Source organism: Protobothrops mucrosquamatus, unplaced genomic scaffold (assembly GCF_001527695.2).
Source record: "Protobothrops mucrosquamatus isolate PMUCROS unplaced genomic scaffold, P.Mucros_1.0 scaffold231, whole genome shotgun sequence".
NCBI classification, from domain to species: Eukaryota; Metazoa; Chordata; class Lepidosauria; order Squamata; family Viperidae; genus Protobothrops; species Protobothrops mucrosquamatus.
This window is the reverse complement of record NW_015386582.1, coordinates 230,526-254,845: the sequence shown is the minus strand read 5'-3', so window position 1 is coordinate 254,845 and position 24,320 is coordinate 230,526. Positions and strand designations below refer to the sequence as shown.

At 37.5% G+C, this 24,320-nt stretch overlaps 1 protein-coding gene across 1 annotated transcript in view; it reads right to left on the bottom strand.

The window, feature by feature from the left end:
• TTLL5 (tubulin tyrosine ligase like 5) overlaps positions 1 to 24,320 on the bottom strand; it is a 127,498-nt gene that overhangs the window by 87,175 nt on the left and 16,003 nt on the right. Inside the window, exons 9-13 of the mRNA XM_029283790.1 lie at positions 17,186 to 17,287; positions 16,877 to 16,968; positions 14,724 to 14,831; positions 3,221 to 3,302; positions 506 to 567 (exon numbers count right to left, since the gene is read on the bottom strand). Coding sequence (XP_029139623.1) covers positions 506 to 567; positions 3,221 to 3,302; positions 14,724 to 14,831; positions 16,877 to 16,968; positions 17,186 to 17,287 — 446 coding nt within the window. The remainder of the gene's footprint in view (positions 1 to 505; positions 568 to 3,220; positions 3,303 to 14,723; positions 14,832 to 16,876; positions 16,969 to 17,185; positions 17,288 to 24,320) is intronic.

Below are 24,320 nucleotides of genomic sequence, written 5' to 3'. Positions count from 1 at the left end.
ATTTATTCAATGTTTTTTCATGCTACAGCACTTAGTGCTGTCATACTTTGCACAAATACTGTATGTGCCTGTCACTAATTATTTTATTTTACTTTTCAGAATGATTCCCAATACTACTTCAGAGCATTTACCAGATTCACACAACCAATTTTAACATGGCCTCTTCAGCACTTTGTCTTAAAATCTGGAAGGAAAACTATAAAGTAACTTACTTTGTTCCTGCTATACATTAAATAAAATTGATGTTGGTAGAAAATATCAGTTTAGCCCCAAACAAATTCCTGCCTGTTGGGGCTAAAATGAAACTCTAAGTACCTTAATAGGGTTAAGGTACTTACATAACACAATAGTTAAATATATGAAAAAGAGCTAATATTATATATATGGAACATAATATAAAACATTAATTAGTTCAAACCAGGTCTGAACTATACAATATATTGACTTTTAACACACTGTCACCCAAAGCAATATAATATTGAACAAGAATTGATATAACACTCACCTACAAGTGTGAACATATCTGAAAGCATGCTAGCTTTAATTTTCAGATCCAAAGGAGCATCACTAGCAGTATGGAATAAGAAGATAAATAAGACCAACTGATTAATCACTTTAATATGCATCTTTGAGGAAAATTTAATCAAGTTGTACAAGTCCTATCATTCTAAGCATGGAAAGTCCCATTCCTGGAACTGCTAAATCAGCATTGCTGACAGAAGAAACTATTTCTTACAATATCTGTGGTAGAGCAAGAGTCCTCTCTGAAGAATTTGAGGTTTTCTGTGAGATTCTCCAAGATCCAGGGTATTTTTTTTAATGTTTGGGATCTTTCCGGTTTCATTCACTTATTCTTGAATATTGAGATAACCAAAACCAGATTCATCATTAAAAAAAACCTATAGATGAAAATTCTTAGAGAATTACTTTTAAATAAAATGGCACTGAAGGTCTTGTTATTTTATCCCTTCAACGTATTTTCGTGAAAGTGAATTTTCAATGCTTACTACAAGCAGAACCAAATATTAAAATGGGGTGAATATTATATTAATACTAAGACTTCTTTTCTTAAATCAATATTAATAATATTGAAAAATGAAGGAGAATATTTGTAGCTCAGGGTTGAAATGAGGGGTCCTTGGTTGCTTGTTTTCTTGCAGATATTTCATTACCCTAACTAGGTAACATTATCAGTGCTACCATGTTTCCCCGAAAATAAAAACTATCCCCAAAATAAACCCTAGCTTGATTTTTACGTGTGCGCCTAATATAAGCCCTACCCCCAAAATAAGCCCTAGTTAAGAGCCTGCGCAGCTGGCCACCTGCCCATTCCGTATGGTTGTTCACGGTGCCGCCTTTGAGGTGAGGCAGGTGGGGAAGGGGATGGAGCTGCCCCACACCCCCTTACCTCAGGGCCCCCGCAGCCAAGCCTCCCACTCCCTGACACCTGCCTTGCCTTGTGGCGGTGGCACCAACAGCCCTGACCAGCAGGAGCCTGCATGGCTGCCACCAACCCACTTCTTCAGCACCTGGCCACCGCAAGTGTCACCCCCGGCCTCCATTTTGCTAGCACAGGCCTTGAGGAAAGGCCTCTGCAGCTGAGAACGGAACCCCACGTTCATGTGCATGTCGCCCCAACCTCTGTTTCACCGGCAGAGGCCTTCAAGAGAGGCCTTTGCAGCTGAGAATGGAGCCCTGGGTTGGCTTCAGAGGCCTTTCCTACTTTACTATGCTGATTCCATGTGGTAGTAGCAGTCTATTTGCGATTTCTGAGATATTCTTGATGTATGGCAGTGTAATTCTTTTTAGGGTTTGTGTTGGTTGTGCTGTATTGGGTTGAGTGGTAAAGCAACCCAGAACAGCAGAAAAAGGAAATGGAGCATCTATACAACACATTCGAACAAAATGGATACCCACGCAACTTCATCAAAAAGTCCTTGACCACTCAACCCAAGGTCAACTTCAGACCAATAATCAAGTAAGCAATAGCCCAATCAAGAAACTGCCAAAGAGCCATTAGTAAACAGCCCAACCAAAGAATCCCTAAGACCGCCCCCACCCACCCAGACAGGCAAGATACCAGAATATAAACTGACAGCCAACAGCACTCCTTACTAGCACTGATGACATTACCTAGGTAGGGTAATGAAATGTCTGCAAGAAAACAAGAAATCCCAGGAAGCACCAAGGACCCCTTGAAAAAACAAGGCATCATGTGCAAGGTCACAGATCCGATTGAAAGTTATCTTATAAACTTCCATTCACAAAGAAATTAAACATTAATTATCTCAGATAAAAGACTTTACTGAATGCTGTCTTTTCCTTTTTAGAAAAAAGGAAGCTTTTCACTTTTCTAAGTTAATGAAATAGAAAAAGAAATGACATTTAGGACAATTTAGGGCAGAATACTATTTGGCATAGTGAATCCAATCTCTTTCCTCCTTTGAAAAATCCTTTTTTGCTTCGTCATCTGAATGAAACAAAACTCAGTATTTGTTTATTCAACCTGAGATGGTAGGAAAATAATCTTATCCAAGCCTCCCCCAACCCCGCCCCCACCCCGCCCACAATCTACAGTGGGTTATTGAGAAAGGGCCAAAATAATATGAACACTGTAGTTATCCTTAAACATCGACCTTTACCTACCCAATTATTTCTGCTCAATCCTGCCTCTTACCATTTTAGCCAAAAGGAGATATAGCAGGTAATAGAAGTGTACACAACACTTTGAATTTGAAGCAGCTGTTTCACATCAAAACATATTCTCCCAGACAAACTAGTAGTATTCAGAGAAAAAAAAGAATAGCCCTGTTTCAAACTAAGAATGCTTCTGATAAGGTCAGAACAACCATTTCAACCTCAATCCAGGGCATTTTAAATTCAGAAAGTTTTGTACATCTCTAATAGGTAATATCTTCTTGTGACCTGGTAGTTCAAAGACCAAAAACAAAATTTAAAAACATTCCTCCTTGCATACATAAGCCTCCTTCTATGTCTGATGCATAAAGCAAGAGAGTGAGTGTTACAGGCTAAATTATATCCATCAACTTGAGAAATAAAAAAAAAAATAATCAACAGGGTAGTCAATTCGCAAACTGATTCTTCCCTTCATCCAAACAAAGATCCACTTAAAAACATCCAAGAATATTTTCTGCCCCCAAAGGAAACAAATTCAGAAGAAAATTACTTAGTGGCAATCATTCCATAACAGTTCCCTTACCAGGCCAGGGAAGGGGACAGATTCACCTCCAGCAGCCAAGGCTTGAGAGTAGAATCAATGAGAACATCAAAACCATAAAGCTCTGAAACAAAGCACAAAATATATCAGATGATAGCATAGCGGCGTTTCTAAACAAGGCTAAAACATGGATTTATATGATCGGTTTATCCTATGAACAATGTGATAAGGTTTGCTAACTTTCAAGAGTTGCCACTATTATTACTTCAGTTCTAACTGGATTTCTAATTTGTCTCATGGTTTGAAGTCAAGGCCCTGATAAGTATTTTTCTTACCTCTTTGTGGATCATTAATACTGGTTTTAAAACTTTACTTATGAGACTGGCACTGGTTTACATTTAGGTAATATTTATGTACGTAAGTGTATATATACATTTGCTCCAAAAAGTCATCTTACTTTACTCAAATTGTTTTTGTGTTTTACAAGTGCCCCTGAGAACATGCAGTACATTTGTCCTGTTTCCATGACAGATATAAGACCCAATTTTCTCACTATACATATTAAACACATTATACTAGAAACTTCACTAAACACAGTTAAGGAATCTCCCAAAACTTTACATCAAAATATTTTCTAGAGGAAAAATAATAAAATTAAAGATTCTTTTTTCCCCAAAGTAAATAAATATTTGAAAGTGTATATTTTTTCAACAGGAATACCCAGGTCACTCAAACTTTATTCAAAAGAAAACAGCCATTAGATTTTACTTCTTAGACAATATCTTGGCAGCTGTTGCTATGGATTAAAAGACATCATTCCAATCAAGTGGGAAAAAATGAAGTAATCAGACCACACAAACAAAATTTATGTCTGTATTACCGAGCCACCACATGTCAGAAATGACTACTTTGCAGTGCACACCCTGTCAAAATGAAAGCTGAATCTAAATTATATGCATACTATCAAGTGAAAACTAGGGAGAATTCTCAGTAAAAGATTAAGTAGCAAGAATAAATACAAAAACAGATAAGAAAACAAAAACTGTCCATAAGCAAGGAAAAGGGAAATACAAAAATTAAGCCTGTGATGTGATTTAGCCAGTTCATCACACAGTTGTTTCAATCTTTAAATTATTGGTTTTTAACAAGTTTTTTTTGGGGGGGGGGGAAACTAAGGTACAACTGGTCACACATACTTCTGGAAAGGGGGCAAGGAAATAGACCAAAAGTGATGTCTCCAGTGGTGGGATTTAAATATGTGAACAATCGGTTCTCTGTGTGGATGTCGCTTCAGGAAGTCCATTCTGGGCCTGGGCAACAAAAAATTAGCTACCGGTTCTGCCAAAGTGATGCGAACCGGCTGAATCCCACCACTGAATGTCTCCAATATATGTGTTGAGTTAAGGGAGAGAATGAGAGCAGAAAAGTTCCTGGAGGTAATTCGCTATCTTTCCCAGCCTTACAATTTCTCTCCCTCCACCCCCAACCTCAATCTAAAAATAAAATTTAATAATTTTGCCACCAATGTAGTACAACTGTGAGAAGGGTTTCCTATTCCCATTACAAACTGGACATAGGGGCACCTCTTCTATTGCTTCTTATCAGAGATAGATTTCATAATGTCAACTCTTCCACTATCCCTCCTTTGCAATAGGATCGGAGAAACAGATTGCTTTAAGAAGGACAGTTATCTGGGATGGGTCTATCCTATGACAATTCGCCGTGGCCAACTTGCCATGGCCAGCTCACCACAGCGAACTAGCCACAGTCAACTTTCCATGGTCAACTTACTGCAGCCAATTGTCCATGGGACAACTCAATATGGCCAACTCGCAACAGGACAACTTGCTGCAGGACAAGAGTTACTCCAATATCAAAAAAAATATGGTGGAATAGAATCATTGTAGAAGGGATGCAAAAATAGTGACAAAATGAAATGTGAATGCCAACAATTAAAATATTTTTTTATTTAATTTAAATAAATTGAATTGTTAAATTACTCTATAGCAAGTTGTCCAACAGCGAGTTGGCCATGGCAAGTTATCCCGCAATGAGTTGGCTGTGGTGAGTTTACCATGGCAAGTTGGCTGTGGCAAGTTGTCCTGCAATGAGTTGGCCACGGTAAGTTGACTATGACAAGTTGACCACAGCGAGTTTGCCCATTCTGATCTGGGAAACAAGCTATACTAAGTTTGCAGCTCATAGTGCAAATTGTGCAGAGAAAATTGTATGAAATGAATAATCTCTTAGATTTTCAAATGTCTATTTCATCTTTATAGCCTTTTTTCAGTTTAACGTAAGTTAAGAAATTAGTAAAAGATAGCTCCTTCTCCCAGATCTTTATATCCAGAAATACTTAATGAAAGTCTCTTTCCCAATAACAACACAGTTAGATATTTTGGTTAGCTCTAGTAATCTCATATATATAAAAGCAGAGTAAGAGAAATAAGTGTCAAGTTTTCACGATATTTGTATAGCAATACTAAAGACCAAACTTGAGAATATTCAGAAAAGGAAAGCATAATCTCATAACTGATTATTTTAAATCAGGGGTGTCAAACTGCCGGCCCGCGGACCGGGCGTATCATCCGGAAGCCACGCCCACCTCACTGCCGGCAATGGCAAAACCATCCCAATACGTTGCGCGACGTCGCGAGTTTGACATGTCTGTTTTAAATGGACTTAATCTAAGCGCTAACACCAAATATTAAGTAGAAAGACTAAAAGCAATATGATACAAATTGATCCTTCAGTCACATTTTTTATAAATGGGGAATCAGGATGGAGAAAAAGAAGAAATGGGTTCCGATTAAACCTCCCAAAGTTCTCAGTGGCAACTTTCGCTTATCTTTCAAAAACATTTTAACATTCTATTCCTGATCTACTAGAAACAAGGGCCAAACCATAAACTGGGAGTTCACAACTTTTGGGGGGTTAAGTGCACATCTGGAATTTTGAAAGTATATTACTTTTACTTTCATAAAATGGGAGATCTGATACAAATTACTAAGGAAAAAAATCCAATTATCAGAAGCTAGATTGGTAGAATATCATTTCCAACATCCTTTCTAGTTTCACAGGATACTCTCCACTAATTCATCTTATTGTTTTTTGTTTTTGTTTTCTGAGATGATAGAGACATTTGAAGGGGGAGCTTTAGGTCCCTGCCATTCTAAACTCTAAAAATGTTTTGGAGACCTAAGCCAGGCACAGAGGCATTGTTCGAAGTATCAATTATGTTTGCAGCATTCTAATTTCCCATTTTTCAACTGAAAATTTAAAAAGTGAAAATGAATAAAATGAATTTAAATTGGCAAGGAGTCTGGTAGAAAACTATGGATGGAAACATTGGCACCCACAAGAATACTGATGCCCCTGGTACCATGTTAAGGACCCAGGAGGGAAAAATTTTAAAGCACTTTACTGACAGATTCCTTCCTAAAGTCTTCCCATTAAAAGATACTCACAAAACAGTCTTCATCACTGAGGCTGAATCTCTTCACATATTCTCATCTGCCCAGGTTGACCTTTTTTTTTTTTGCCCTTTCACTAATATCATTTCTCCAGCAATAAAACAAATAGAAAGGAAGATGCTATGGAGCTTTCTGCTAAAGCCCTGAATTACAGAATCTAGCAAAACAACTACCATTTCCAAACCACAGGCAGATAGCTGTGTAACCATTCAATTCTTGTGCATGGAGAAACTAATCAATCCAAATCTCTATAGAGTTTTGGAGGAAAAGAGAAACAGGCAACCAATACAGACATGTAGAATTCCAAATAGGTTAATATAATTGGCTTAGCTACACAAATTACTTATTATCTCCTTGAATAAGATCTTGGATTTCAGCAAATGTTCAGGGATTATTGCAAGGAGTACAACCGAAAGTAGGTTGTCTGGTTTGCTACTTGGATGTTGATAGGCAGGTGCTCCTTTTTCAGTCCTCCCTGCCTCACCCTCCTTTTCCTCAGCATAATGTTTAGCATAGAATGCATAGGATGACTGAAAGCCAGAATCTTTGGACAAAGCCAAAATTAATCTCCCGCAGAAGAAGAATCTCTGATTTCCTGAGTTTAGCCAATTAAATGCTCAATTCCATATATTCAGGCTTCTCAGTATGTGTTCAGCTACCAAAACTTTGGAGAACTTATTATACCATACTAAAAATGACATTATTTGTCATGAGGAATACCATTTAAAAGTCAAACTGAATCTCGAATTTCTCTGCAAATGAGAGCTAAAAATGATTAATTGCTTCAATAACCTTCCTAGTGGTTTTTAGAGGAAACTGTGTTTTTAAGGGGAAACAATACCTTAGATTATCCCATTTACTCTTGTAGTTGGAGAGGAGTCTAGGACAACTCGCCACCGCCAACTCACCATGGCCAACTTGTCCCAGGACATTCACCATGGCTAACTCACTGCAGGACAACTCATGTCGGGACAATTCAACGCTGTATTAATCATTTCATTCAGTTAGTTCTATTATTGGTGACCATGTTTTCATCGAAATTATTTTAATTCTTGTTATATCTGGATTGACTCATTTTATTATTATTAGCCATGGTTCTATTGAGATTAATTTAACTTTTGTATTTGTTGAATTGTCCTGCAGTGAGTTGGCCGTGGCAAGTTGGCTGCGATGAGTTGTCCCATTCCACTGGAGAGAGAGAGAGAGAGAGAGAGAGGCAGTGAGGGAGCTTCAATGGTGTGATCATGGCACAAATTTGTAAACCTACCAATAAGTGAAACACAGGCACAATTAATTAGTATTCCAAAATTATCTGTTAAAAAGCAAGCAAACAAACCATAAGACAAATCATTCCACAGAATAACCAATAACATATTATGGTGGTAACACAATTCTGAAGTTAACCTGCCATGTGCTCTTTCAATTTGGTTAACAAATAACAACAAAGGGGTTAAAAATCTTATCAGAGTAATGTGTCAGTACTACAATATGCTTCCTTTATATTTATGGTCTTACCTACCCTAGAAAATTCTCTAGCCTACTCAAACACCTCAGCGCTTGTATTAAAACTTGACCCTGTGATGCAGCACTCTAATATAATTAATCCCACTCCAGATGTTTCTTTCAATGAATGCAAAGAAATGTAAGTGTAGTCATGAAAAATAACTCAAAAAATGTATTCTGATCCTTCTCACCTTCCCTGTTATCCCCTGGGAAGGGTTTTGTACCGCTTCAAAGCTTTGGTATGTGTTATAATGGGGAGGGGGATTTCTATGCCCACCCAGAAGCAGACTCCCAAAGTCAAAACAATGAAACCTTTAATAGCTTGAACCAGAATATACCAGTCTCATTCTTTCTGTCCCTCCTTTGAATCACCTATGCAATGGTCTGCATAGAGTGCTGAAAGCTCCCACTTTCCCTCATTTAACTCGTGGATGACTCTGTAACACTCACTGAATTTGTATTAATGGAGATAAGCTAGCTACATTTCACATAAATATATGCATATTTTTGTATGCCAGAAAGTATTTATTACATCTACTAAATGGAGTTATCCTATGTGAAGCTGGTTTATGTTGACTTCCTTTGCCTGTCACAGGAAAAGAAAGTAGTCAGTTTTGTCTATTTTTCTCAAAAGCGGGCCCCTTTCCACTCAATGCAGATGCTATTCAGGCTTTACATTAGAATACCAAGCAATGGCATTTTCCAGACTATCTGCCAGATTATTGCTTGATCAGGAAGCATATATAATGCTTATAGTCTCTAAAGAACTTAGCACTGGACCACCTAAGTCTACAATTTATTTCTAACTTCCAATCTCAAATTGGAAAATGGGGGAAAGGGAAATTGGAAAATGGGGGAAAGGGAAACTGCCCACAATGAAAACTGAAAAATGCAACATTAAAATAAATTGCTAAAAATGCAGATATAGATTATCATAATATAGATTATGCTTTGCTTTTCCTTTCTCTCAAAATGTTACCCTATATATGACAATTTGCTATGGACTTCCATAGTTAAGGATTGACAATTAGTATGGATTCCACACCATTGGGAAGTAAGACTAAATAAATGCAACACTGCTCATAAATATCATAACATTTTGCTCCTATATACTACTCCTAGAATACAACTAGTAGAGTGTAGTGTTCAGTTTCTGCTGACAGGACTTTGATCAAGGTAGTGGATTCCTCCCACAATCTAACAACATGCCTATGCAAGTTATAAGTAAAAGTAGCACAAATGGAGTGCATTTTTATCTGATCAGGAAGGACTGCATGATTACTTCAAGGAGAAAGAAGCAACTGAGTGTGTGCAGGCAATAAAAGACAGTAACAGAGAAGAACTAAAGAAAATACTTTGAGTCCCTGTGACCGAATAAATATTTTGCACATATATCATAAAGTGTTAAACAAAATCGTAAAGATCTTTTGGGGAAAAAATACCCCTGGAAACATAGCTCTCCTTGTCACGCAAAAAAGTAAAAATATTTTTTAACGTTTGAAAAGCTAAATACCCAAAGGAAACCAGAAATCCCACTATCATGGTTCTGTATATTCTAGTTTCATATCACGCAAGTGTGGAATTTAACAAGGGGTATAGTCATCAACAGTAGGAGGATTTCAGCACATATTTTTAAAACCAACAATTTCATAGCCTTCTATGAAAAAACCATTAAAAGCACACAGGCAATCCCTGATGTAATCCTCAGAAGCCAACAGACACATTCTAAAAGATCACCAGAGGTCAGAAGATAAAGATTCAGTTCATGGTTATAACTTTCCACTCCTCCTAATAACAAGCGCAAACAAAATAGCGTGTTGAAGAGCCACTTTGGCTCTTTTATTTAGTTATTTGGCTGGGAAATGTGTTTTTTTCTAAGTATACTTGTATTATTAATGTTGCATTTTAACTCTTGTTAGCCACCCAGACTCTCATTGGTAAGATGGGTGACCATATAAATATAAATTTAAAAAATGGAAAGTGTGAGATTGCGCGCTTTAATTTTTAGATTATATGGTTTTATGGTAGGTCATCCTTTTCTAATCTGGTCTCTAATTGTGCAGGACTTCACCTTGCACCATCACAGCCACAATCAAACTGAAAAAGATTATCCTATGTATAGTATTTCTTTGGGAAATATACATAAACTCTATAGAGTTTGTGCAAATTATATTAAAAAATCATATAATGGTTATGGAAGCTAGTGCTTAGCAAGCTATTCAGCTATTCACATATAGAGAGAGATGCCATCAAACCAAGACATTTGAAATATTCTAGATAATCAGTTATGTATCAGTGCAAGCAAGCCAGCTAGACTACTGGTCTTCATGTTCTAGTATGAATAAACTAATTTATCAACCGTTGGCTTCCCAATGTGCTAGGATACTAGTGGGCTTCTAAATGCTGCTGAAGTTAGATAATATAGTCAATGGTGAGATGTTGTGGGAATTACAGTTCAGAGCCATTTTGTAGGGCCACAAGCGTATAACTTTCCATGCCTACAATCTACGGAAAAATCAAAATAGCAACTACAAATGGAGATATTTCTAGAGCTGTGGTGTCACAGTAGTTAGAATACAGTATTCTAACTCTGCATTCCCATTGTCAGTTCCCCTCTGACCAGCTCAAGGTTGACTCAGCCTTCCATCCTTCTGAGGTTGGTAAAATGAGGACCCAGATTGTTGGGGGCAATATGATGATTCTGTGAACTGCTTGGGGAGGGCCAAAAAGCACTATGAAGCTGTATATAAATCTAAGTGCTATTGCTATTCTGATTCTGAGAATTTATGCCACCTCACAGAGGTTTTCCTCATTCCTGTTTCCTCAAACCATAAGATTTATTCTACTGTTCCCTTTAAGATTCCAAACAAGCTTCTGTTGCTTAATTTCTCTCTCTTTAAACCCTAAGTTCCTTGCTAATTTTTCCCATACACCATTTTTTCCCATTGGAAAACAACAGCTCATGCTCTAATTAAAAATCACATCAGCTATTGCAAGAGATATGCAGTTTTCTACTCTAAAGATATAATTAACAAATTGATAATAGGATCCAATGGCCAAACATATACCTTTAATAGCCTTGACACAGTGTTTAGTCCTTCTCATACTAAATCCTATTTCTTCACAGATATGATTCTACCCAGCCTACTGTCCCTAGTAGCTACATTTAATATAACTAATATTACTGCACTATTAATGTAATGCTATCAAGGTTGTCAATTATAAGATGAGTATCATAAAATATCATTTTATCGTACTAAGTCTGGCCACCTTTAATATTAATTCTTGATAAGACCAAAGTCATAAAAAGCTTTTAGCCTGCATTTTCTAATTTTACAGCTTCCATCCTGTATTGTATATAGAGCTGGAGGAAACAGTAGGTGACTACCAAAGGAAAACCTTTATGGCAGTACTAGAAAGCAAGTGAAGGCATTCATTGGTACTAACCATTGGAATCATTTCCATCTTCCTTGGCAGAGAAGTATCCATTATTTGCCAACATGTATTTCTAAAGCTCTTATATCAAAGCTTTGCTTAATATAAGCTCTATCACTACATGGTACAATCAAGAAAAATACAAGCTTAGCCAAAAACAAAAAACAAAAAACCCAACATACCAACATGAACATATTTCAGCTTATACACACATGGGGAAAATATCCACATCAACACCCTTTTCGTGGTTGATCAAAAATCTGAGGATTATCTAACAAGTATTTTGTATGCCCATTCAATGGAATTGTAAAAAGAGCCTACTTCCTATATAGCTATTTGAAAAAAAGGAGCCTGCCCTTGCCAAATGAGGCTAATTTTGAGAACAAAACCTCATAAATTGTGCAAGTTACCATCCAATATCTGTTGCTTTGGCATTATTGCAAAAGGTATTATCATCAATCATCCTGCACAAACTGGTTTTATGAAAGGGCATCAGGCCACTGAAAACATTAGATTATTTGTAGATAGCTAAGCAGGTAGTGGAGGAAGTAAACATTTAAAAATATTACACTGATGTTCAATTATATTCCTAAAATCTGGAACTTGTCTATTTATCAAGAGCGTGCTGGACAGGGACAGTCAAAAGGGCCATGTGGCCTATGGGCCATAAGATGCCCAGGTCTGGATTAGACAATATACTTCTATGTTCTCAAGATTCACTTTCTTATTTAAAAAACTGAGTTGTATTAATTTGTATAAAGACATAACTATTACACTCTATTTAGAAAATTAGACAAAATCATTTTTTCTTCTTTCACCCTTTACATGTTTGTAGTTCTATTTAGATTTTATATATAGTTTTGTTTGAATTGTATTTAAAGTTTTTTTTAATTATCACTAGTTTTAGGAATATTGACAACTATTATTTAAAAACAATAATTACAATTCCAAAACCCCAGACCTTGCCTTCCATGAGCTCTAACTAAAGTTCATTTTAGTCCTTTTTCCATTACAAGGACTAGTATTTCAGGACATTTATGAATTACAAATTTAGGGAATATTTCCATTCATAGCTTCTCAACTACATAAGTGGTTAAATACAGCCAGACAGTAACAAGGTCCAGATGCTTCATGAAGTTTAACAGAGAGGACTACACGTATTTTATTCCATACCATCAACTTTTATATTCCGGTTAAGATTCAGGCAAGCTCCTTAGTCTTAGGGAGTTCTTTGCATATGATGTCAGAAACAGTTTATCCTGGGTCAAAATGTAGAATGTTTCATACATTATGAAGTATATTAAAGAAATGTTTCCAAACCAGCTAAACCACCAAACATACGGAAAGATATAATTACATAAATGAGGGCAGGATGTTTTAAAAAGCAAATCATATATATGAGTATGAATAATGGTGTCCATCATTTTGGAAATAATTCATAGCATAGGAAAAGTAATTCTTCATATACAGTAAAAATCTTGGCTTAAATAGGCTACTTAAGGATACAGGTGTTTTAAATCCTGTAAATTAAATTATGATTTCTGTCAATATATCCTTGCAAATTTGACTTAAATTATATATAGTAAAACCTCCTTTTAACAAATGTTCAGTTTTAAATGAACAAATGTGTTTTTAAAGCTGAATAATTGGTTTGCTCCTGTGAGCATGAAAACTAAGAAGGGATACAATGTCCCAGTCTGTCTCACATCTTTATTACACAAGAATTGTATTGTACACTACATTTTAAATATTGTGAGTAGTTCAGTTTGCTTTTTTTTAAAAAAAATTCTATACAGGAGAAAATATTGATAGATGGAACTTAAACTATTGGAATAGGCAGTCTTATAAAGAATCTAAACACTGACACACTTTATCTTTCAAAACACTACAGTGCCAAATTATTCACTGCAACAAAAAGACTCTAAGTTCAGACTACAAACAAATCCTCCTTTATGCAATGTGTAATATACAAGATTTAATTCTACAGAAACTGCAATAGTTACTAGCTGACTCAATTTTCAAAATGAGTAAATAATTTGTGGACAGTAGCCAAAGCTGAAAACTGAATTTTTTTCAGTCAAAAACGGTGTGCTTGATTGTAAATAAAAAAAGAACTATCTTGCTTCCCACCTTCCAGGAATATATGGTTATTTAGTACACTAAGAGAAACAGAATACCAAATTTATCCTTAATGAAATCCAGCTGGACATTCTGGTTTTATGTTTAACATTTGTACAGTATATTAAGGTCAGGGGTTGGCATGCTTTAGCTGAATTTGACCAAGTGCCTGTTTGTAAGCATATCGTACTATCAGGTCTTGTCCCAATCTCTTACTGCATTTGTGAAATGAATTGTATGGACAAAATCAACCTCCTTTCTATTGTCCATTTTCAAATTCAGGGGCATCTAAAGATTCTGTAGTCTCCAAGAAGACATCTTGCTTCCAGTACCAACTCTGGACAGGTTATATAAAGGCTTGTTTTAGCTCTAAATGCCCACCAGCACAGAAACATCTCCCAATCCCCCACCACCACCTAACAAAATATATTAGAAGCAGTCAAGACCTATTGGATGGGTGTTCCCAAATGCAGTGTCATAGCAGGTATACAATTCTCACAAGTACAGTTCTTAACAATCTTCTCTTCCCAGTTCAGAATCAGAAAGGAAAGGCAATGATTTGCTCTGGCCTTGTGGGGAAACAAATGTTAAGCATCTTCTCAGTATTGGAGCTGGAATGGTAAGAAGGGTCCTGTGCATTCCCTGAAGTTCTTGGGGCAGGAAAAAAGGATCAGGATCGTTATTTTTATCACAGACTACATGGGTGACAATGATCATGATCATGATCAAAACTGTCAAATGGCAATACATTGTACTGTAAGGAGACAAACCAAAAAACCCACAACCATTATCAATTCCATTTAGAAGACCTAAGCAAGGGTTGTTGACTCTAGAGTGCATCTCTCCTCTGCAAGTTCCAGAATAGTGGCAATGCAGAGATGAGTCTTCATTGAGGAGGTGCCAATTCTGTGGAATGACATCCCCTAAGTGACACAAACTGATTATATTATATTGTGTACCAATATATTCCCTGAATGTGACAAACAACAGAAAATGTAAAAATAAAGATGATTTACCAAAGCAAACACCACGGTGTGGGACAAAGGCTTTACAGGCTGCTGCAATAGCCAATTCAGCTGAAATTACTGTCTTAATTATCAGATCCTCCACGCTGGCCATCAAAACTAAGATAAAAATGGGAAAGAAAACAAGAGCAATAATCTTAAGTCAAGAACTGTTAACCTACAATATTTTAACAGTAAAAACAAAATTTAGTTTCAGATGCAAAATGATGTCTCCTGATCTTTACAACCATACATTTAATCCTTTTGTTGAATGAATTTGGCATACGTTGCCTGTGTTTTGGTGATATTTGTCTGACTTTTCCATCTTATTTATTCCTTTTATTGTACTTACTTACCTTATTCCATTTGTAGTTCAGTTTTTATATTGTAAGCTGACCAAAATTGGTTTGAGTCAGGTGGTGTCAAAATCAAAACAAACAAATTTGGAACTCTTTTTATTGATTTGAAATATTTTGTACATCTCATGTAATTTTTATTTAAAAGATTCTGAAATGGTTTATAGAAATAAAAATAACATATTCACCTTCATGTTTGTTCCAAAAGTCTCTTCATGAAAAATATTCCACAAGTTAAGCTTCTAACTTTTTCCAACTGTCACCAGTTAGCCATACTTGGGATTTTGCTCTATATTTTGCTATGCCATGTCCATCAGTGATCCTGAACATTTATAAGCTATTAAAGGAAAGTATGACCCCAGATGACTGCCAGGAAAAAATTTTCTATGACAGTTTCTGTATGACACTGCATAGTAAAGGAAGGAAAAATTGAGCGCCTTGGGTCTATTTGGGCTTTTGAGCTCTTATCAGTTGGAGCAAGTTGTCAAAAAAAGGGGGGGTGTAATACAAGAGACTTTCCTTTTCAATAAGAATCAAAATATCTTTGAGAACATGCCTACAAAAATTGATTTCATAATCAGAAACAAACTTATGGTATTCATATAAAAAGTACTTCTGGTCCTCTCTACAATGATCTTATTTACAACAAAAAGAAATATATTTCTTGCTATTCCTGAATTATCTACATTCAGAAACTCTCACAGATATATTGAAGGTCCTCCAAAGTTATCTTTGGTTTAAGATCAAATACCCATCTTTCAGTCTTATGACATTCTTGCCCACATAGATATCACAGAAACTGACTCTTCAACATTCTCTTTCATAGAGTCCAACCCCCTGCTCAGGTATAGGGTTACCTGCCTGAGCAGGGGGTTGGAGTTGATGACCTCCAAGTTCCCTTCCAACATCATCATCATCATCATTATTATTATTATTATTATTATTATTATTATTATTATTATTATTATTATTATACATTTCCATTTCATATGAGTTCGTGAGCATGTTTAAAAGTTTTCATCTTAATTAAATGGTCTCAAGTAGACATACAGTTAATTCCGTACTTAAATGTGCCAATGAAAGTCACATTGATAAAGAATTTTTTAAAAAGATAATGAACAAGGACATATTTTGCCAGACAAGTCTTCTGTCACCACTGATAACACTGAATGCCTCAAACTAATTATTTCAAAGACAGGTTGAAATTTCAATTGTCAATTAACCATGCTATCAGTAGGCCAATCAAAGAGCATAAGATCTCCTACAGAATACAAAATTCTTGAATGAAAGGCATTCACTAAAGAAGTCACTGTTCAAAGGAAAGTGCTATTATAAAAGACAATTCCGATTCCAAAGAGAAAAACACACAGCAAAGAAAAATAAGAACATATCAAAAAGACATATTCAGAGAAAAAATAGATAAGAGATTATAGCCCAGAAGAAGTATAGTAGTCAAAGTAGAGAAGAACTGTTAGGAACAGTTTCAGACAATTAGATAATTAAATCTACTAATATTTATGAAGAACAGCCAGTTTGGTACAATAGTTAAGGTACTAGGGTAGAAACTGGGAGTCTATAAATTCTAGTCTCATCTTAGATACAAAGACCAACTGGGTGACTTTGAACCAGTCACTCTCAGCCCTAGGAAGCAAGCAATGGCAAACTACTTTTGAAAATGTTACTAAGAAAATTGTAGAGAATTGTCTAGGTAGGTGCCAAGGGTCAACACTGATTCAAAAGAGGGAAAAAATTAAAATGAAAAGGTGTTCTAAAGATGATTCAAGGAAATAGTAATAGATATCTGCTCACCAGTTGTATCTTTTCCTTCTTGTTTCAGGTATCTCAGCATTGCACTCATACTCCATTTGTTTCCATAATCCTCCACTTCAGGATCATCACAACTAAAACGTAAGAAATACCTTTTATCCTGATCACCTGTGATGAAATTCTACCTCCAAAGTCTGCTTGGTTAATTCATATTTTCATATATTATTTGACTGCACTTAATAACTGCTTTAAGATACTTTTGTTTTAACACAATATAAAAAAATTAAATAAATACAGAAACCGATATTTATTTCCAATTCAAGCTCAAGATCTCTTAAGAAATCTAAGTACCTGACATAGTCACCACTCTTCTTGTTGACACTATAATTTGTAAGATGCATGAATTGGTTTTTAATATTCTTTGATCCCTGGTCATATCTCACAGTTGCAAACCTACAAAACAAAAATGGACATAACAATCTTTAATGAAAATAAAACTAACCAATTTTTTCAACTGATGTTTTTGAGTTAGCTTCAAAGGTAGCCTGATTTAAACTTGCTGAAGTAATCTACACATGAAGTGACAAGATCATAAATCACATTTGTCAGGGTATTCTGGTCCAAAAAAGCCTATAATTGGTGAGTAAGCTGAAGCAGAGGTCCCTCCTGGGTCAAACATGACAGAGTCAAAATTGGAACCAAAATGAAGCCAAATCCAATCACCAACAAATAGAAGCTCCACTTTGAAGGGATTTAATCTGACTATAGGATGTCTCTAACCCAGGCATATCAAACTCGCAATGTCATGTGACGTCATGCGACGTATCGTGACTTTTTCCCCATTGCCAGCAATGGGGTGGGTAGTTTTGGCGTGACGCATCCGGCCCATAGGCTGGCAGTTTGACATGCCTGCTCTAACCAGTGTAGTAATTGGTTAAAGTATTAAAGTAGGAGTTGGGAGGCTCAGGTTTTAACCCTCCCTTTGGCATGGAAATCAGCTAGGTGACCTTAGGCCAGTCACTTCCTCTTAGTTCAGATCAGCATCAGACTCTGCAACAAGTCAGCTGAAAAACAACAACCCACATCATACATCAATAGCTTCACTGGAAGAACTGCAGAGAAAGCGATGCAAGCAGAACCTGTAACCAAGTGGGACAAACATTAATGACTACTACTACTACAATAGGTGTAGTAGCAATAGAAATTAAAATTCTAGAAGGGATTCCTTGAAACAAAGATAGTGACTGCTTTCTATTACTTGAAGCAATAAGGCCATCTGTAAGTTCTCATTCTCAGAGTATTTAACAGCATTAACATTTACTGCATTATATTACAATCCTTCCCCTTAGCATGAAACAAGAAAAGATTTATGCAGTACCATATATTCAGTTAAATATATATACAGTAAGTGGAACCTGAAAACACACTTGCAACAACTATTCTCTTTTTTGCTGCCTCTTCTCCTCTACTAAGCCAGAATGCTTTGTTTGCAGCCTTATTAAAGTGGCAAACATAGATTCCAGAATCAAGAGAAAACAGAATTTTTTGTTCTGCTCAATCACAGGCAGGGATTACTATTGAGTCACTCTTTTATGCTTGTGTTGCATTCTTATCTCAATGTAGGAAACATTTCAAAATCACTTTTAACAGTTAAACACAATGAGTATGAACAGATTATAAACGAATGACGGATTGTAAAGTTTATTGGGGCACTACAATATTATTCCAGTAACTGAATGGCTCAAAGTAATAACATACTACTGCAAAATAAACTCTTTCCAGGATCTGGTAGTTTCCAAATCAATTCCAAATCCTTTCTCCAATTCTGAATTCCGCCCCACCCCCACCCAACTATCATTCCAACTTCCTTCCTTTCTCTTTTTAACCCATCAATCAAGGGTGTTTTTACATCTTCACAGTAAACCTGACACTCTGATCTTGGAGACCAACAGTTGCAGCCAGTTTAATCCTAAAGTAATTAATCTGCATTAGAAAGAAGTACAAAGGATTGTGGCTCAAAACGGATACATTTGCTATTAAAAAAAAAAAAAACCAGCGTTGATCATGGAACCTGTTGCCATTTCCCCACTTCCTAAATTATCTCTGTTCCCAAAATATCAAGGGCCTGCCAGGCAAGGGTTACTGTGAGAAGGACTGGACTGCTGCAACAGACTCTGGCCACAATACAGCCTATGAGGTAATCTGAATTCCTTGGCTCACAGTTAGTACCTGAATTCTTTTAAAACCACAGGAATCCACAGAGAAAGGTAAATATCTCCACGGAGCCAGTGTTAATTAACAAGCAGGGTAACTAAAGGAGAGGGCAGGAGGAGGCTCAAGAAACAGGAAAGCCCAGTGTCAGAAATGACAAGACGCTGCTGCTTGCTCCTTCATTTCAGAGTGTGAATGATTGCGCGGCCACATCCATTTTCCACCCACCCTCTTTCCTTCTCTGGGCCCCTCAGAAGCACATTTGGTTTTCTGCTCAACCCGCTGTACTTCCACAAACAGCTCTGTGTTTTCTCTAGCTTACCACTAGCTTAACTGCAAGTGTTTGCTCAAAAGATACTAGGCCCCAAATTGCCACCTCTTTAAAACTTTTTCTTAATAGATGAAATTTTCTCCTGATTCCAAACAAAGAAAAGTTGATTTTAAGCCTGAAAATAATCAACCTTGTGCCTGACTGCCCCCTGCTGGGATATTATTTTTGTGTAAAGCTTGCATGGCCTTCAAAGCAAACGTTAGGTAGGCTGATTGCAACCAAATAATCATGTAACAAAGCAATAATAACACCCACTTTCCAAACAGAGATATTTACAAGATTGACATGTCCAAATTTTATATGATTTTATCTGCCTTTACAAAATTGAAACCGGAAAGTCCAAGAGTATGCTAAAATATTCATATAAAATTGCATTTCTCAGGATCAGGATAAAACCAACTACTAGATGGCAGCAAAAGGTTTAATGTATCTTTTTGTTGCCATCAAATGATCATCTGCATTTTTGCAGCAAAACTGTCGTAGCTCTCTGAAATTATCTACTTTAATGTCAACTTTTGTAGAGGATGTAGGGACAAAACAATATTTTCACAAATTAACCTCTCACTTTATATTATCAGATCTTATTTCTAAAAGACAAAGACAATGTATGAAACCTTTAAATTATTTCACCTAAGTGAATAATATGTGGCAGAATTAATTCACATTATTATCTTTCCTTTCCGGTTTACACTGGTTTATGAGTCTCATAAGCATATATGTCTGAAAGAAAGAGCAATATTTGTATAGTATGGGAGTGATTTGTGAAGTGCCTACATAAATGCATAGACCAGTGGTGGCGAACCTATGGTACGCGTGCCACACGCAGCACGCAGAGCCGTCTCTGTGCGCATGCACGCCATTGCTGGGCTCCTCTCCCTCCCCCTCTCCATGCATGCGCAGTCCGGGAACAGCTGCAAGAGCTGGGTGGGGTGAGGGAACCTAAAAGGAGCAGTTTTGGTGGGAGAGTGAGTGAAATCAGAGCCACCATCTCCCTTCCGCAGTGCAGCCCCATCGGCATGAGCGGAGAAAGCACCGGGACGACCGGAAAGGAGCCCTCACCTGGTGTGGGTCCTGTCTACAGGGTGGCTCTGACAGGGGTGGCGGCTGCTGCTCTGAGCCCCTTGACTGGCCAACAACACAGAGAAGCAGGAGGAAGCGGCGGCGATCCCTGCATCGCCAAGCCCGGCCAGCCGCTGATCTAGAAGCAAAGCTGTGCTGACCATCCTCGCGCTGGTGGGGGCAGTGGCGTGGGAAGATGAGCTGTGGCACACGCCTTCCCCTCCCCGCCCGGAGGCGCACGTGGGACAATGTGCGGCAGCAGCGGCAAAGGATGCCCACATGCCAGATCCTGCCTTCCCCCGCCGCCAGCGCGAGGATGGTCGGCAGAGTTTCGCTTCCGGATCTGCTGCCTGACACTATCGGCCCCCACACAGAGGCCAGCGAACGCATGGGGGCCGACAGTGTCTGTCAGCAGCCACAGCATGCATAATGGCGGACTGGCCAGAGAGCCCCATCGGCGCGGGCGGAAATCACTCCAGGATAGCCGGAAGCCTTTGCCTGGGCGCATCCACTCAACGGATCTGATGGGGGTGGCTTCTGCTGCTGCTCTGGCCGGTCAGCCCTGCAGGGAAGCAGGAGGAGGTGGAGGGTCTAGAGCCGGGGGTCTGGAGCTGCCTCGGCTACTCACTAGCAGCCCGACGAGGCAGCGGATTCACGCATCACCGTCGGCCCCCATGTGCTCGCTGGCCTCTGTGTGGGGGCCGATAGTGTCAGGCAGCAGATCCGGAAGCGAAGCTCTGCCAACCATCCTCGCGCTGGCGGCGGGGGAAGGCAGGATCTGGCATGCAGGCACCCTTTGCCGCTGCTGCCGCACACTGTCCCGCATGCGCCTCTGGGCGGGGAGGGTGTGTGCCACAGCTCACCTTCCCCCGCCACTGCCCCCCACCAGCGTGAGGATGGTCGGCACAGCTTTACTTCCAAATCTGTGGCTGGCCAGGCTTGGCGATGCAGGGATCGCTGCCGCCACCTCCTGCTTCTCTGTGTGGTTGGCCAGTCAAGAGGCGTCAGAGCCACCATGTAGACAGGACACACACCAGGTAAGGACTCCTTCCCGGCCATCCTGGGGCTGTGTCCGCTCATGCTGATGGGACTACCATGATGCAGGAGGCTGGCCTCTGGGTGTGTGGGGGCTGATGGGGTCAGGCAGCAGCTGCTCCAGCCCCTGCCTTGCCTTGCCTCGCCCCGTGGCAATTGGAAGTTTCTAAATTAGAGTCAGACAGTCAGTCAATCAGAGACAGATGATAGAAAAATAGACAAGATTGGTAAGAAAAGAGGAGGGAAATCATCCTTGACAGCACTACATTTTAAAAGATTACAGACATTTTTGACTATTAGAAACTGAATATTCAAATATGCTGCTATACAAGTATAATATCAAGATCAAGAGAAGTCATCATTATCCTCTATTCTGCACTGCATCTTGATTGGAGGAGTCCCTTTTAGAAAAGAAGTATGTCCAGAAAACAGTAATCAAGAAGATAAGGATTCCTCTTGTTTTAAAACAAGTTGATAAAGAAGGAAGATATTTATTTGTGGAAATAAATTTAAATGGAAGAAAGTGTTTAATAATAGGGGTTTATGCACCCAATCAACTTGTAGCTCAAAAGCAATTTTATAGACACTTACATCAGAAAATTGTGGCGATGGATTATAATTCTTTGATTGTTATGGGAGACTGGAATGGGGTTCTGGATACGATAAAAGATAAAAAAACAACTTCTAAGGATGCAACCCTTTCCAGATTACCTAAATCCTTTTTTGCTATGAAAGATGACCTAGAATTAACGGATGCTTGGAGGTCACAACACATTAATGAACGTGATTTTACTTTTTTCTCTCACAGACATGACTCTTTTTCAAGGATTGACTTTGCTTTGATATCGACTGATTTACTTACAGATTGTAACAAAACTAAAATTTTTCCTAGAACCTTGTCTGATCACAGTATGGTTTGGATGGAGATTGGTCAAAAAATAAAGAGGAAATCCTGGAGAATAAATGAAAATTTGTTTAACTATGAGGATAAGGTTAAGGCTTTGAAGGAATCTATGGAAGAGTTCTTTCAACTTAATATGCATAAGGAAACCTCTATAAACATTGTATGGGATGCTGGAAAGGCTTATCTAAGAGGAATATTAATTGCTATGAACAACGCCTATAAACGCAAGCAAGCTCAGACCAGAATTAACTTGGAAAAAGAAATTGGGATGAAGGAAAAATTATTATTACAACGACCAACAGATATTATTTTAAAAAACTCTATTAAAATGCTTAAAGATCAATTTAATTTACTAATTGCTGATCAGGTGGCCACCAATTTGAGGTATATTAAACATAATACATTTGCTAATGCAAACAAACCTGGGAGGTGGCTGGCTCATCAAATACGTAAAAGGCAAAAAATGAGACTTATATCTAAAGTTTTGGTCAAAGAGCGTGAAATTCATCAACAGGAAATGATCAAAAAGGCATTTACTGAATTTTACTCGCATTTGTATTAATCAGAAATTATAAATAGTAAGGATATTGATAAATATTTACAATCTTCACCTACATATAAACTTACATCGGAACAGCAAAAAATCTTGGACGATGAGATTACAACAGATGAAATTTTAAATCGTTAATTTGTTAACTTTCAACCGTTTCGAGGACCCTGCCTACCAAATTGTCGTTAAATAATATTCAGAAACAGTCGATGTAACAATGTTGGAAATTTTTGAAATAAGTTATCTTAATACAACCCTCTTGTTTATGGAGTCAGTACCTGTTCTCGGAAATATAGAAACTATGGCTTTCTACTGTTTCTTTAGAACCTTGCTAAAGATTATAGACCTATCTCCTTGTTGAATGTGGATTATAAAATTTTTGCAAAAATTTTGGCTAATAGATTGATGCAGATACTGCAACATTATATACATGATGACCAAACTGGTTTCATATCTGGGAGATACATGAAGAATAACATCAGGCAAATTGTAAACTTATTGGAATACTTGGATAAGAATAATCAAATACCTTCGGCCTTTATTTTTCTTGATGCGGAGAAGGCCTTCGATAAATTGGAATGGCAGTTTTTAAATAAAGTGTTGGATTATATGAACTTTGGAGATCAATTCAAAACAGCAATAAAGGCGATATATCAAAAACAGACTGCTCAGATAATTATAAATGGAGATTTGACAGAGCCTATAGAGATACAAAAAGGTACTAGACAAGGCTGTCCACTCTCCCCTTTATTATTTGTATTGTCGCTGGAAATTTTATTATCTAGAATTAGAGATTCTACATTGATCAAAGGTCTAAGAATTTCTTCTAAAGAGTACAAACTTAAAGCCTTTGCGGATGACTTGGTTTTTACATTGTCTCAACCAACTGAGTCATTGGAGACTTTATTGCAAGTGCTGCATCAATATGGCAAGGTGGCTGGATTTAGAACTAATGTTCAAAAGACTAAAATTCTTACAAAGAATATGACTGTTAAAGATAAAAAACAACTTATGCAACTATCAGGCTTTGAAGTGGTTAGTAAAGTCAAATACCTGGGAATTTTTTTATCCTCCTCTAACATGAAACTTTATCAGAATAATTATGAGAAATTGTGGAAATCAGTACAAAAAGACTTATCAATGTGGAAAAAACTTCATTTTTCCTTGCTGGGTCGTATTGCGGCCATTAAAATGAATATTTTACCTAAGTTTCTTTTCCTGTTTCAGATGATACCTATTTTGAAAAATGAACTTAACTTGAAAGAATGGCAGAGAGACTTGAATCGCTTTATTTGGGAAGGCAAGAAAGCTCGTGTTAAATTCAAGATTATTCAAGATGTTAGAGAACGTGGAGGACTTAAAGCTCCAAATTTGACACTCTACTATGACTCTTGTG